This window comes from Pimephales promelas, chromosome 5 (assembly GCF_988280905.1).
Source record: "Pimephales promelas chromosome 5, fPimPro1.hap1.1, whole genome shotgun sequence".
NCBI classification, from domain to species: Eukaryota; Metazoa; Chordata; class Actinopteri; order Cypriniformes; family Leuciscidae; genus Pimephales; species Pimephales promelas.
In genome coordinates, this window is record NC_142773.1 from 27,934,614 (window position 1) to 27,950,572 (window position 15,959).

Here is a 15,959-nt window from a genome sequence, read left to right on the forward strand (position 1 = left end):
GCCATGTGAGATCAAAACAAATCTTAGTTCTGTTTACTTAACATTTAAGCTCATTTATATATAAAAAATAAGACAATTAAATCAGTTGAACAAACCATTTTAACTTATTTTAGATCTTCAGCTTACATGTCTTAAAATAAATTAAACATGCAAATCACACACAATAAAGCATTTCACTTTATTATTTATTTTTTACCCAAAACTTTTAAATTGCATCTTAAAATATATTAAAATAGAAAATAGTTGTTAAAATAATAATAATATTACAGTTTTTTCTTGGATCAAATAAATGAAGGCTTGGTGGGCAGAAGATATATAGGCTTATATATTTATTTTTTTCAAAAATCAATAAAAAACAATTAAATGTAACAAATTAGTCCATTATTAAATGCCTATAAATATAAAAATGTGTCTATTAATATCTATTAATTTAAACAAAACAGAAGTTAATGACTTTTGTCCAGAGGTTTTGAACGAATCTCTTCAGTAACTACTGCAAAACAGATCTACAATCTTTATTTGAAGCTAAACTTTTGTTTAAAGGGTATTTACTTATTTTGATAATAATTTTGAAGGTTTAATTTACTGAATGTCGCTGTCATTTAGGAATAATATTGTGCTAGAATCAAGATTGCCATTATTTAATGATAAATTGTGCACACGGAGCTGTAGGCAATGTGTTTTTGAATGTAATATTTATGTTAACGTTAACCCGCGCCCAAAGCCCCCTTCCCCACAATCCATGTATAGATAGAGAATATGGGAATTTGTAAATATGCAAGGTACATTTGTTTTATCCAAAAACAACTCGCTAATAAAGTAGGCCTATAATCTAGGCTATCCGTGGGGGAGAAAGCGCTGTCCGAATTGGTAACCGAACGCGTCAAACACGTCGCGTCTAGTTAGATGCTTGAATCTTCCGCAGCCCGCTCAAGTTCAAATTTTTCTACCGAGGAAGACTTTCGCGGCAAACGAGTCACCCAATTCGCGACGCCCGGCGCGAATGATGCGTCTTCGCGTCTTTGTATTGACTATGAATGTAATCTGCTATCGCAAGTAATTAAATTCACGTTCTGTGTGAACACACCATTAATGCATAAGCCAACATCATGGTCATATATTTTGAAAAAACACAATATACTCTTCAAATACTCGCGTGCAAAACACTTATTTCATTCATTAACATGTAGACTACAAACGTTTACATTCGTAAGTAACACGTTTCTAATTGTTGATGCACAATTTGTAGCAATTCTGAAATTCAGTTAAAAGTAAATTTCTTGACCAAAAATGCAATAAATGATAATGTGTAGGTACAAAAAATAAGCTTACCTCTTCTCAACGTCTTCACATGTGCTGTGAAATAAAATGGCTTAAAATTTTTGTCTGGATAGGCATCACGGGAAATTGCATATCACGTGGCTAATATAGTTACTTAAAATGATATGCTAGATTTACTTAATTTTGACGCAAGTTGACATGCCTTATGTATTTTTCATTTTATTTATACATACGTTTAAGTGCACCTAGTAACTTATATTTTTGTGTTACACACACTATATATTTTAAGTAAACGTTGAAAAGTTATGAATACTTAATTTTTTATGTTTGATCCAATTACTTTTATAAGTAATGGTTGTTCAGCCAACGAATCGTTTTTTAGAGTGTAGTGTAAGTAGTGTAATCGACAGGAGGACCTCTGTAGCGACCATCTGCATGAATCCAGTCATGTTCATCTGTGAATCCATTAGCAGCATTCACCCATGTACACTTTCCGGACTCAAAATCACAACTTCCTGCTTGGGAACAAGCTCCAGTTTGAACAGAGACATCATCCAGAAGAATAAACGACTCAGAGTTTTGACTGAGCTCTGCTCTGAACGCCACCTGTGTGCGAATGCAAAAATGCAAATAACTGCAAAAAACCACATGACATACAGTATACTTCTTTCCATAATTGAGTATACTACAACACAGGAGCTGCAAGTATTTTGCAATTTTGTTTCTTCCTTTCAAAATAATATTTTTAAAAAGCAAATGAAAGTTGCCAAAGAATGTTGAGAATGAATCAGGTAAAGAAAAACTTTATAACCCCACAGTCAAAATAAGAACAGACGAGAAGCAGTGATGAATCAGACCAGTTATGGGAAACAAAACAACTGATTCATTGAAAAACTCTGACTCAAAGGAATGATTCATTAACAAATTCCTATTTGGTTAGGAGGATGATCACTGAAAACAAAAGCTATCTCATAGTTTCACAGAAGACAACATGGGGATGAGTAAATTATGACAGTTTTCATTTTACAAAGAAATTGAACCAAAGTCGCTTTCAAGGAAAGTCTGTTTACTCGGCGGCCATTATTTGCAATGCCTCCGGGCTGGTCTCTTGCTGCTTGCTGAACTCACAATTAAAGCTGCAACAGAGATAATAACAAAGAGGAAAAAGTCTGGACTCCAGCTTTAAATAACATATTTCAGAAACAAAATCTGTTTTTTTTTTTTTTTTTTGCTTTTTTAAAATATTTTTCAGGCTAGGTCAATGCACATGTGCAGTCTTAAGCGCGAGTCTCAGGTGTCTATGGGAAACAGAGCTTATAACGGCACCTGCATAATGTAATGACTTTACCAATCAGTGATTGGCTCTTGTACTTAGAAGGCGGGACATATTCCACCCTATTACGTATTCCAGATTATTCCATTCATTAGTAATAATAGGAGTGAACCGTTTTTCTATATCTATAGTCTTTGAGAGAACTCACTCTGAATTTGGAAGGAGATGACACAGTGACCTCTGCTACCTCCCAACTATCAGAAGTCGCTCCAGAAAGAGACCAGAGTGCTGGACCCATCTCCCCATTCAGAAGAACATGCACTGAGAGTGAACCACCTGAGCCTGCAGACAGCCAATACCTACAAAAACAGCCTTTATCAAAACATTACTCTCAACTGGGTTAGAACAGAGCTTAAATACAAAAACTGGATCCATGATGGACCAATATAAGATTATATCGACACAAGCATACCAGAACTGCAAGCAGGACCCTGTAGATGAGCTATACTCTGGTGTCAGAAGATTTGAAACCTCTAGTTTCTGAAGATTGGACCCAAGCACTGCCATTGAATGCCCTTTCATGAAACAAACACATGGCATGGGTCATTACATACATTACAAAAACAAATTAAACTCTTTCACAACAAAAGCGGTTGTTCCCTCCCTCACCAAGTTCAGTTCTGTACGTATGGTCAATATGGCCACTGCTGCCGTCCACATGGAGCCAGATATTGCTGTCAGTCACATCGTGTTCAAAGCCACACAGCGAGGGAGACTCAAATCCACACGGGTCTTTGGTAAAGAGATCACTTTAATAGCTGAGAATGTCTGGTAATTAGATAAGATGCTTTGAACGCTTTGACTTACTGTGTTCCACACAGGTTCCTGCAGTCACACTGAAGTCATCAATGGCTATAAAGCCGCTGCCTCCTGCTGTTCTGCTCCCTGAGAACTTTACCTGTACAAGGTGAAAGTCATGCTAACCCTACCTGTTTTGTTGGTAAATTTGCATACATGTGGATTGAGATTTAGAAAACATGTCAAAGTTTAAGGCCTTACTCGATCAACGTCTGCAGTACTAATGGAAACTTGTGCGTTCAGCCACTCGGAGGTCTGGGTGCCTCTTCTTGTCCATGTAATGGTTTCCATTGTTTTCTGAAACCAATAGTACTAATGTTTTTAAATGACACAAACAACTTCTTTTTTTTTTGTTTGCCAACAACAACAAAAATCTGAACTTCATTTAAAGGGGTCATGAACTGCATTTAAAAAAATAATTTCGCCAAAGGTGCACTTAAAATGTTAGTATGACTTTAACATCAAAATTCTGATTTTAGACCTCTGATTTGAACACTCTGTTGGAAGGGACATGTCTGCTGTGAGACTTTAATGTAAACACCAACTACTTTGATCGGCCAACATTGTTACATATTAAATAAGTATCACATGTGGAAGTCTCTCAAAAGCTTTTTTACTATTACAGCTGTTGAGATTAACTTATTGTAAAAAGTGTTTGTAGCATATTATTTAGATCTATTCCCATCGCATGAAAGGTTGCAGCATTCTGGCCGATGACAGAAATGTCTATTGAGCGCATGAATGCAGTGATCTCCTCATTGCAACTCGATTTCTGCACCCTCAGGAATGCTTCAATCATAACGAACAGTACAAATGCAATGTGAATAAGAGATTGTGCAGTGTAGACCGCATCATTTATTATAACGGGAGCTTTGGCAAGCAAGAGTCCAGTCATTGATAAACTTCCATTGTGTGATTGACAGCTCCTGTGATTATAAAGGGAGGGTTCTTTGATATTCCTTTCTGAGTTTAATATCATTTAATTACAATTTAAATAACAGATTATTTTCATGCTATTAAGATAAACAATGTGAAATTCACCGTTTAGACACTGGCTTGATTTACTGACACATAAATAGCAATAAACGACTTTGAGACAAAGAACGTCTGACTGAACATGAATCCTTATACAGTATATCAGAAATAATATCACTACATATCATGACCACAATTACACATGCCATGTTGAAAGTACCTTCTCAATAAGCAGATCTAAGTTTCCAAGAGATGTTCCTAACATGTAGTACCAGAATCCAATACAGACATCAGTGCTCTGAATTATCATTGGCGCTGAAATGACTGCTGTCTTACTGGTTTCATGTTCTCCAGACATATTTACTATTAGATAAAACCCTACAAGACAAAAGATGAAAATGAATGACAAATTATTATGGACTGACCCGATCTGCCCACTAGGGTAAAATAATGAAACTTACCATTGTAATTCTTTAAAGTGTGGTCATATAAAGGTCCTAGCCATGGCTCATTCACCTTCCCACCCACTTGATGGATCCAATCAAATCCATCATCTGTCTCCTGGATCCAGTCACATAGTCCTGAAAGCAAAAATCTGGAATAATTAGCAGACAGCTCACAACATACACACACGTTTCAATGTTTTACATCTATGGGGACTTTCCATAGACAATGATTTTTATACTGTACAAAGTTTATATTATATGCCCTAACCCTAAACACAACCCTCACAAAAACTGTCCTATCAGCTTCTATGCTTTTTATCATATCATCATTTTTACATTAAAAATTACATCAAGTAGTATTTATAATCTGTTTTCTTCATGAGGACCAAAAATGTACATATATACACAGATACACTATACAGTATAAACAACACACACACACATAGATATACTACATGTAATCAGGACAATTAGTGTTTCACAGTGGATTCAAACCCAGGTCTCTCACACCAAAGGCATGTGTCTTGCGCCATCACCACCCCATACTCCTCCTTCTTTTGCTCATTCATTTCTTACCCTCCTGAAAGTTGCAGTCCATGGAGGACGCAGGTGGAGAGGTGGGCTCAGTTGTGGGTACTGCTGTTGTTGGGACAAGGTCAGAGCAGTGTGTATTCCTCCTGATATAGATGTCATCCAAAGCAATAACACCTGAGTGTAAGGATTGACTTACTGCTTCAAACACAATCTACAAACAGTATAGTTAAAGTTAAAGTCAGCTATTGCCAAGTATCTGATGGTGTGGCATGTTTTTGTGCATCAGTCTCTCACCTGGTGTCGTTCAGATGATTGGTAGTCTAAAGTGACATGATGCCACACATTGTCATGATCGCCAGTTTGATTCCACAGACCACGTAGAGAACCGGACTCATTTACATAAATTTCTAGTTTGGTCTTTTCTAAAATAATAAATACAAAACATACAACGGAATAAAAATCATGGTGTTCATACTGCCTCAACTAGTCGTAGGAATAGACCTCACTTGCAATCCTAATGAATGAACTGAGACATTAACAAATCAGTAGCACTTCATTTTACAATCCTGTTCCCGATGTTTATACTATGTACTTTTAATTGCAACAACTGGCAACTGGATAGTAACTAGGTACTATCCCTGAACTTATCCCTAAACCTAACCTAACCTTAACCCATGTAGTTACGCCTTGGGAAGCATTTTGACCATGCTTCAATATCTGACGCTTTAGGCACCCTTTAGCGTCAATTACATGACGCCATCCTAGGGTGTCATCTAACTGACGCTAAAGGTAAAGTGTCAGATAGATGACGTGTCTAACCCTAACCCTACCCCAGACCTAAACCTAACCGCGTCATTTAACTAGATGACGCCCTAGGATCGCATCATGTTACTGACGCTACAGGGTGCTTAAAGTATCAGATATTGAAGCATGGTCAAAATGGTCAGTTGGATGACGCCTTGGGATGAGAATGCGTTGCAAATAAAGTGCAACCAGTAAATAATTTTAGATTTAAGACTTTTTGACTCAAAGGCTGTCCAATCAACACATTCTCACCCCAAGGCGTCACCTTTGACCATGCTTCAATATTTGACGTTTTAGGCGCCCTTTAGCGTCCCTTACATGACAACCCGGTCTCATCCCAAATCGTCATATAACTGACGTTTTGGGACGTCTTTTGACCATACGTCAATATTCGCCTTTTTAGGGCCCCCTTAAACGTCGGTAGATGAGGTTATGGGATCCTAACTCTACCCCATACCTAAACTTAACCCTAAACCTAACCCGTCACCTAACTGACGTTAAAGGTAAAGCGTCAGTTGTATGACGGCCCGGGATCGCCATCTACCGACGTTTAAGGGGGCCCTAAAAAGGCGGATATTGACGTATGGTAAAAATACGTCCCAAAACGTCAGTTATATGACGATTTGGGATGAGACTGTGTTAAACATTACGCGATCCTACGGCGTCATCTAACTGACGCGAATGGAAAGCGTCAGTTAGGACGCTGTTAGGTTTAGGTATGGGGTGGGGGTAGGGTACACGCGATCCTAGGGCGTCATCTAACTGACGCTAAAGAGCGCCTAAAGCGTCAGATATTAAAGCATGGGCAAATGCTTCCCAAGGCGTCAGTTAGGTGACGCCTTGGGAGTGAGAATGGGCTGCAATTCGAAGGCTAAGATATTTCTGGTATTTCTGCTGTAGTTATGACATTAAATAGCTGCTTGTTTTCAAATTTTATATATTAACAGAAACTGGTAGTATTCATGTATTCAATTAATTGATCACAATTCATTTTGTGGATCCAAACGTTTAAAAAACTGCATGTACTTTAATAAAAACAGGGAAAATAAAAGTGTTTTTTTATTTTAAATCAGGATTACAAATTCGTTATTTTAATATACTAATAATAATTTATCAATTTAAATAATTATTTTTTTCATATTGTAGTATTTATTTATCAAAATAAATAAAGTATTAGTGTGCATACGATGAACACTTTACTATCCCATGAGGCCACAGGAGAGGATTTATGAATGGTAGTGAAGCAACCTAACTGCTGCTAGTAGGTCACATGATAATGACAATATGGTGAATGTAGTATGTCCAGATTATATTCATACTACACACAATCATACTATATAGAACATACTTTTTAGCAGTTGTAAAGTAATTACTTATTCAAAATAAGTACCTACTCAAGAGAGTATGCGATTTTGGATGCAGTCACTGGTTTAGATAATTTCAAACAATCCAGTAAAATCCAGTCCAAACCTTCAAAAACAAGCATACCCTTTCAAGTGGGGAAAACTACAGGGATAAACTTCACTAGAGTGAGGGAACTTGACAGAGTCTCTCTTCCAATAATATTTTGAAGTCTAAAACACAATTAAGGTTCTCTACTTGTATGCTCACCATATCCCCACATATGCATGTGGTACCAGAACTCCAAACAGCCTTGAGATTCAGTATCCATCATCTCACTCTCAAAATGAGCAATCTGATGTGGTTTTTCATCTGTATCAAAGACCATGTAGTGTCCTGGATAGAAGAGAATGAGTGGATGTCAAAACACAGTTTACGTAACAGTCACTAGGGATAGTTGACCCAAAATGTACAAGTTTGTTCCAGACCTGTATGACTTCTTCAGAGGTATATAAAAGAATATGGGCAGAATAACAGTCACCATTCACTTTCATTGTGTGGAAAAAAGATGTGATGAATGTGAACAGTGACTGACTCTGCTGCACTCTGTTGTAAATCTGTTTCCATTGTAACCCAGTTAGTTGCCGGTGTCTTACCGGTCTGTCTTCCTTTTATCAGAATAAATGAAGATTGACTTTTGATTTCTTACCGGATAAGAGTGGCTGGTTTATAATTATGGCACTCCAAAAAGTAAAACCCATGGGCACCATTTACTTTCCTGTGCCGCACTTGTGCTCCTGGGTTTGATTCAAAAATTACATAAAAGTAATTACATTACGTAATGTGTTGATATTTACCCATGGCAGTGTTTGTGGTGTGGTCGACGTCGGGGACAAATTGACCACCACTGGTTCCAGAGGTCCAGCTCCAGTCTACACTGGAGATGTTGACATGAGTATTCACCCATCCGCACATGTCCATCTCAAAATCACAAAACCCTGAAGAGAATTATGTGCACAGATATATTTAGATGGTAGTTTTTAGTATAAAACATTTGTTTTGAAAATATTTCAAGTGCCTTTTGAGGTGAATAGCCATTAATTAATTAATTTATTCAAGATCAGCGGCAATGATATAATAATCTTGTGATTATAAAGTCAAGTCAAGTCACATTTATTTATATAGCGCTTTTCACAATACAGATTGTATCAAAGCAGCTTCACAGTGATAACATGAAAGTAGTACAACACAGATCAACAACATTGCTAAACACTAAATAAAGTCCAAGGACTTACCATGAGGGGGGCAAGGGTCATTTAGAACTGTTAGGTCATCAATGGCAATATCATGTTTCTGCTCATTTCCAACCACTGCTTCAAATATGACCTGTTATTCAAGCAGTAAACCAGAGGCTGAAACATAACTAGATTGCATAAATTGCAGGATTTGGCTGGTTAGTGTCAGCAGTTAGAATGTGTCATAACTACATAATTTCATAAGTAAAAGGCTTCTTTCTCGATTGACAGGTTCAAAAGTATTCTGACTAAATTTAAAAAATGTAGCCTGAAGCAAAGATGACCAGTCAGTGAAAGGGAATCCTAGAATTTATAATACCAAAATGATTTTTAGTATCACCTGTATAATAAAGAAATACATGCCCACACACTGCACATGTTGGTCATATTTATTGGGCAATAAACATTATTGGACAATCAGGACTTCCTGCCAAATTATTATATTGACCATTTTTAATGTTCCCAGTTAATGTTTTACAGGTACTGACATTGAACCTGCTTATGGCTCTACTTAAAAAATAATTAAATGGATGGCTGTGTGTGTGCAGACACGCTTCACATTCATACTGCTTATTAAAAGCAAGCAGAGAACATAAGCAGTGCCATCCAAAATGAGCCAAAACTCCCAGCATAAAATATGTGAAATTAAATTACATAAGAGAAGAGTACTTAGACATAAATAAAATAATTACAAAAAATGTGTAAGACTGTATCCGTACCCCAATAAAAAGTTTTCATTTTACATGGAGCTGGTCGCCACATGTACAGTAGGACGACATCTTGAGATCACCTGACCATCGAAATACTACACTCTTTATGTTATAACCACCATATTGTTGGACACTTTATAAATCAATCATGTTTGGCTGTTAGTAATGTGTTTCTACTGTAAATAGAATCAGTATCTGATTTTTTTTTTTTTACTTTCATTAGTCAGTATAAGTCCCAGATGATAACATACTGTAAGCACAGTGCAAAACAACAAAATTACTGAGTGTACCTTTTAAACTCTTCTACACGCACCTTATATGGGCTGTGAGGACTTATGAGTGTTGCTCTGCCGTGTCTCCACTGTTCTCCTTGATCTCCACTTGCACTCCACAGAGGCATTTGGGATCTGGCACTGTGCAGCTCCTGGACATAGATGTTAAGAGAACCCACGTCTCTTCCATTCATGTGGTACCAGAACATCAAGCACTCTCCGTGCTCAGAGGAAGGGTGATTGACATCCATCAGCATGCTGCCTCTGCTGCCTTTGGGGTACTTCCACAGCTGTGCACTCAGGTAAAAGCCTATGGATAAAAAGAACAATATGTATTATCATCACATTGTTGCTATTACTATGATGTTTGATTATGCTGTAGCTAAAATGTATATTCAGACCCTTATCAGTCTCTAAAGTATGGTCCGCTGCAGGGCTGGGGGTGCCAGTTGCCAGTTCTCCATTAGATCTGATCCAGGTAAAATCAGCTGTAGGGTCGGATGACAGGCCGCACAGAGAGCCTTGGAAGGTGCATTCCCTCTCAGCTGGGCAGGACCCATTTATACTGTTTGACACCTGCACGTCATCTATGGCGATGTAGCCTTTAGTGCCTTCCAGGATGCCCTCAAATATAATCTATTGGATGCAATGCATGAGAACAAACATGTACACATACTGTATATCCACCTGGCCATAGTGTGTATGATTCAGTACCTGAATTGGTTCTTCACTGTCTGCGAAACTAAGGTCCACAAAACGCCACTTGTTGCCTTGAGTCCCTGTCCTCATCCACATTGGCGTCAGATTGCCATTTGCGTGCTTGGTGATGAATCTGAGAGAACCTTCAACAGCCACAGACACCCAAGTTTATTATAACCGCAAATAAATAATAACATATTTGGTTAGTTTTTGACTGTTCACATAAAGAGCTTAGACAAAAGCAATCTCTCAGACCAACTTAAAAATCACCAATATGTTTTTGTTTTTGAGGTTTAGTGGTAGATAAATGAAAGGATTCAAAGACCCTGATTTGTAGAAATATGTGGATCATTTATTTTGTCAGAATGTCTATCAATTAAAAAATGAATGTACTAAGCACCATAAACATGAACTCAAAATTGACCTTGTAAAAGTTCTTGTACATTATTGGATTCATTATGCAGAATTTGTTGGTCCACATTATTACATGAAAAACATTACAATACTCTTCACAATCCAGTCAATTCTAGATGAAAAAAAAATCTGGCTCTATAATTTCTTTATCAAAGAGCATGATGCGAGCATGTTCTTAACTCACCGATGTTTCCACCGTAGATTAAATACCAGAAGCTGACACATTTGCCCTGCTGTGGAAAGCTGGCCAGTCTGGCTGTCACAGGTGGTTTGAAGGACTGTTGTGGTTCTATGAACATAAAATAGCCTGCACAAAATAAAATATATATATAAATATTTATTTGTTTACTTTAAAGTGAAGTTTTATATTGTTAGGTTTAGGTTTGAGGTTTTTAAATTTATTATATTTTTAGCAACACACATTTTACTAAACCTTTACCAAATTGATTTAAAAAGAATAAAAAAAGTTAAGAATAAAAAAACAGTTAACAGTTAAGAATAAAAAAAAACTTAAAATAAAAATAATGCTGTTCTTTATAACTTTCTATTCATCTAATAATCCTGAAATAAATGTGTCCTGATTTTCCTTAAATAATTAAGCAGCACAACTGTTTTCAATATTCTCAAGGAATGTGTTTTGAGCACCGAATCAGCATATTGAAATGATTTCTGAAGGATCACGAGACACTGAATACTGGAGTAATAATAATGGTGAAAATCCAGCTTTGCATCACAGGAATTAACTCCATTTTGAAATATATTAAAATAGAAAAGTTATTATTTCAAATTGTAAAAATATCTCACAAAACACTTTTTTTTTTACTGTATTTTTTGATCAAATTAATTCAGCTTGGTTGAGCATCATGGGCTTTTTTCGAAAACATTTAAAAACCTTACTGACCCGAACCAGTGGTGTGATCATGTCCAGGTCCCTGATAACCAAAAGAAGGGTTCTGTCCAGATTCTCTCTTCCATTTGATTGTAGCTGACTCGTCATGGTACCAGGAACAGGTGTCTTTCTCAAAGTCACAGCTGAGCTGGTCTGAAGCTGCAGGGATGTCTCCCTCTGCACAGTCCATCAGTGTAATGTCATCCAGCATGATATCCTGATTTCCGATGTATGTAGGTATCACGGAAAATACAAGCTGTGTTTTTGAAATGGAATAAGAAAGCATTAACACAAAATCAGTAAAGCTCTTCCAATTACAGTGTCCAAAAATTATTTAGTGTGATTGAGATAACTGTGAATGCAGTGCATTACCTTAAAACCCAGAGGACGATTTCCAATTAACAAACAAGCATTTTCCCAACCATTGGTCTGGCCCTTTTTAATTGACCATAACTTTACAGATGAAGTGTTACCAATCAAACTCAGGGAAAACTCGGAAGAGATATTAGTAGGATCATGGAGATGATACCAAAAGCTGAAATAAAAAGATTACAAAACTATTCTCACAAAACTAATCATTAAAAAAAAAGTGAATCTGAGTGATTAGAAAATAATTATTTAAGTGAGTGTTTGATGTGCTTCTTCTGCACCTTATCTTGCAACCGAGTGCAGTATATCTGGGAAGTGTGTGCTCCAAAATTGTTTCCGAAAAAATATTATTAAGATCACCTTCTGCATGCATAACTTCACCTAAAAATAATACAGAAGTCAAAGTATCAAAAGTTTACATGATCCAAATCAAATTCGAATTGATTGTCCAAGTCCAAAGGCTTACCCCAAGGTGATCCTGTGGTATGGTCCACCCCAGGGACAGCACTGATGTTTGCCATTTCTCTACGCCATTTAAATTCATCCTTACTGGAGTTAATCCATCCGCATGCATGTTCTTCAAAGTTACAAGTGCCTGTGATGAAAGATTTCTTATATTGTGAACCTAGCATTGTATTGTAAATCTATTATTTTCCATTTATTTGCATGCAACACCATGGAACAGATATCAAAATTGTGTAGCTATAGTCATATACAGTACAATTGTGATATCTGTTCTGTGGTGTTGTATGCAAATAAATGGAATTTAACTCAGCCTTAGTTAATACAAGTTAGTAAATATTACTACATGACAAAGATTTGTCATCAGCAAGGGAAAACATCATTTGATTGCTGTAACTACCACAGAACTCCTCATCTGATCCATCTGCACAGTTAGGGTGGAAATCACACACTTGCTCCATGGAAAGACAGTCTTGAGAGTCAATACACTGGAACTGCCCATCAGGGCAGGAGGCCAAGCCCATCGAAACTGCATGTAAAACACAAATAAACTAGAGGTTACATTTATATATATATATATATATATATATATATATATATATATATATATATGAAGAGTTCAGATGCAAAAGCCTCTAAATGCCATTTGAAATTTTCTTCTTTAATGATGATTTTTATCAAGCTTGTATATTTAAGTTCAGTAATTTCACTTAAATGGCAATGATAATTACCTATTAATTGTTATTTAAGTGAAATTACTGAACTTAAATATACAAGTTTGATTTCATATATATCAGCCCATTCTCACTCCCAAGGCGTCACCTAACTGACGCCTTGGGAAGCATTTGGACATGCTTCAATATCTGACGCTTTAGGCGCCCTTTAGCGTCAGTTAGATGACGCCCTAGGATCGCGTGTACCCTACCCCCACCCCACACCTAAACCTAACCGCGTCCTCTAACTGACGCTTTCCTTTAGCGTCAGTTAGATGACGCCGTAGGATCGCGTCATGTAAGTGACGCTAAAGGGCGCCTAAAACGTCAAATATTGAAGCATGGTCAAAGGTGACGCCTTGGGGTGAGAATGCGTTGTATATATATATATATATATATATATATATATATATATATATATATATATTTACATCATCAAAAGAATAAGAATGAGAATGAGAATGAGAATAAGAATAAGAATATGAATAAGAATATTATAGGTCTCAGTCAAAAATGTCATTCTTTGAGCATCGAGGTTTGAGGACCCTATTGGAATTTATTTGTTTATTTTTCCAAATAATATCAAGTCCTGTCAATCAATCATTACGAGTGTATATAAGCAGCAGTCACTGCGTCAATTCTTCCAGCATCCCTCCTCATCTCCTCTATTTCTCTTATTCTTTGTACTGTTGGGGTTTAACTTGGAGCTCAAGCTTCCTTCGAGGACAGCAAGCCAAGTTTGTTTACTATTAACTATTATGACTGAATGGGCATTCAAACACGTGAAATACATTCCACATAGAATAATAGTGAAGTAATCAAAAGCATAAAATAATAACAGTGTGGGGAATTATGCAGCGACCTTTCATGGCAGCTATGCAAACTCCTGGCATTTCTCTTTCTCAATGCTATGCCATTTCTCAATCTCATTGCCATGCCACTTATACATTATGGGAAATTGCTATTACTGCTATTACTGCAGTCTCTGTCTAATCCATTTCTTTTTTGTAGTTTTGTATAGAAATCCATACATCCACATACAAATTTCAAATTTTAAGTATAAAAGCATTTAAATCAAATGAAGATACATAAATGAAACACCATTTCAAACAGGTTTCAATAGGCACCTGATCATATTAAGGAAATAATTTCATAAAACGTTATATTACGCATGCAAAACAATCATCAAAGGACATGAGCAGCTGGTTCTGATGACCTTGTTGACCTTTACATTTAACTGGCTCATTGATTCACACAGTAAAATGGTCCCTTGTTTATTGTCATTAAACTGGTCCAAAAAGAAAAGAAAAAAAACATGGACTCACCAAGTAACAATAAAAACAGTCCCCTCATTTTGTTGATAAAATTGATGAAGAGTGTTTCAGTGAACTTGTCCGTTCCTCCAATGTCTATCAATGAAACAGCAGAGACCAGAGATCATTCTTTTTGTAGATAATTTGAAATTTATTATGTTTATCAGTGCATGTTAAAGTTCAGTGGACCCAACAACCTCAAATGTTACGTTTGACCTGCCTGGTTTTTACAACTTCCCATGGCCAGATTAAAAAGCATAGCCTGCCGTACAGAAAAATACAGTCTGCTGTATACAGTCAGTAGTACTGGCATTCTAAAGGTTGTTGAGGAATTGCTTCTCAAGGTGAGAATAAGCCTTAATTTATGGTACTTAAATAATTAAGTTGTACCAAAGATTTGAGAAAGTGAGATACATCCTGCAAAGCAAACATGTTTTTCTTTAGTTAAAATGGCAATAAAAACAGCCTCACAAACACTTGACTAACTTTAGTTACTGCCATAATCCATGACGTCACTTTTTACTGCATTGTCCATGCAAGATCTGAGTGAACTTTTATCTAGTACTATCATGCTTGCGTCAATAGTCTTCACTGGGAAAAAAAGAATGCATTATCATTTGCTAAAAGGTTAAAATGCCGCATGTCATTATGTGGCAAGATTAAGTAGCATTAAATGCAGTTTAATATTCTATAAAAATGCCTAGAACAGGTCGATAAGAACAGGTGTAATAATGTGCCTTGGTTTGGGTCCTTGTAAAGCACAACCAATTTCAACAGACACTATAGATGTATTGAGCAAGCATAACTGCATACTTGGAAGTCTCACCTCTGTTAAGCAATAGTGTGTCAGGAGGGACACTCAGAAACAGACACTAGTTCCAAGAAGCAATACATTGAATGGATCTTTAATAATCAACATTATTAACTGCAAACTTCACGTGCTACTAGCACATTAAAAAGTAGAAAATGTATTTGACTCAAATAGATAGCTTTCTCCAGACATCCACACAGCAAAAGGGTAAAGGACTTAAACCACAACCACTAGTTCAGGGAAAAGTTCCCAGATAATATAAAATGAACTATGAAGATGAAATAGATTATTTAAAATAGGTTAAAAAAAATCATAATCATGCAAAATTATATATATATATATATTGTAATGTTCAGAACAATTTGCCAATATACCTCCTTCTGACATTTTGCAATGCACTAACCAGAGATGCCAGTATTCAGGCAGGTCTCCCACTTCTTTTCTTACTCACTGTCCTCTGACTGTCTGCATCCTGCAAACTCAGCAGCACAGAAGACACA

The 15,959-nt window shown here is 36.5% G+C and overlaps 1 protein-coding gene across 1 annotated transcript in view; it reads right to left on the reverse strand.

Moving 5' to 3' along the window:
- LOC120483063 (MAM and LDL-receptor class A domain-containing protein 1) overlaps positions 1-14,743 on the reverse strand; it is a 28,649-nt gene extending 13,906 nt beyond the window's left edge. Inside the window, exons 1-23 of the mRNA XM_089131237.1 lie at positions 14,661-14,743; positions 13,023-13,151; positions 12,627-12,755; positions 12,442-12,541; positions 12,164-12,326; positions 11,804-12,047; positions 11,087-11,209; positions 10,504-10,631; positions 10,191-10,425; positions 9,831-10,099; positions 8,808-8,898; positions 8,370-8,510; positions 7,783-7,908; positions 5,662-5,789; positions 5,410-5,578; positions 4,849-4,968; positions 4,608-4,765; positions 3,614-3,709; positions 3,422-3,512; positions 3,224-3,346; positions 3,027-3,129; positions 2,763-2,913; positions 1,667-1,887 (exon numbers count right to left, since the gene is read on the reverse strand). Of these exons, the coding sequence (XP_088987363.1) occupies positions 1,667-1,887; positions 2,763-2,913; positions 3,027-3,129; positions 3,224-3,346; positions 3,422-3,512; positions 3,614-3,709; positions 4,608-4,765; positions 4,849-4,968; positions 5,410-5,578; positions 5,662-5,789; positions 7,783-7,908; positions 8,370-8,510; positions 8,808-8,898; positions 9,831-10,099; positions 10,191-10,425; positions 10,504-10,631; positions 11,087-11,209; positions 11,804-12,047; positions 12,164-12,326; positions 12,442-12,541; positions 12,627-12,755; positions 13,023-13,151; positions 14,661-14,688 (3,266 nt within the window). The 5' untranslated portion in view covers positions 14,689-14,743. The remainder of the gene's footprint in view (positions 1-1,666; positions 1,888-2,762; positions 2,914-3,026; positions 3,130-3,223; positions 3,347-3,421; positions 3,513-3,613; positions 3,710-4,607; positions 4,766-4,848; positions 4,969-5,409; positions 5,579-5,661; positions 5,790-7,782; positions 7,909-8,369; positions 8,511-8,807; positions 8,899-9,830; positions 10,100-10,190; positions 10,426-10,503; positions 10,632-11,086; positions 11,210-11,803; positions 12,048-12,163; positions 12,327-12,441; positions 12,542-12,626; positions 12,756-13,022; positions 13,152-14,660) is intronic.
- Between the last annotated feature and the right edge of the window lie 1,216 nt (positions 14,744-15,959).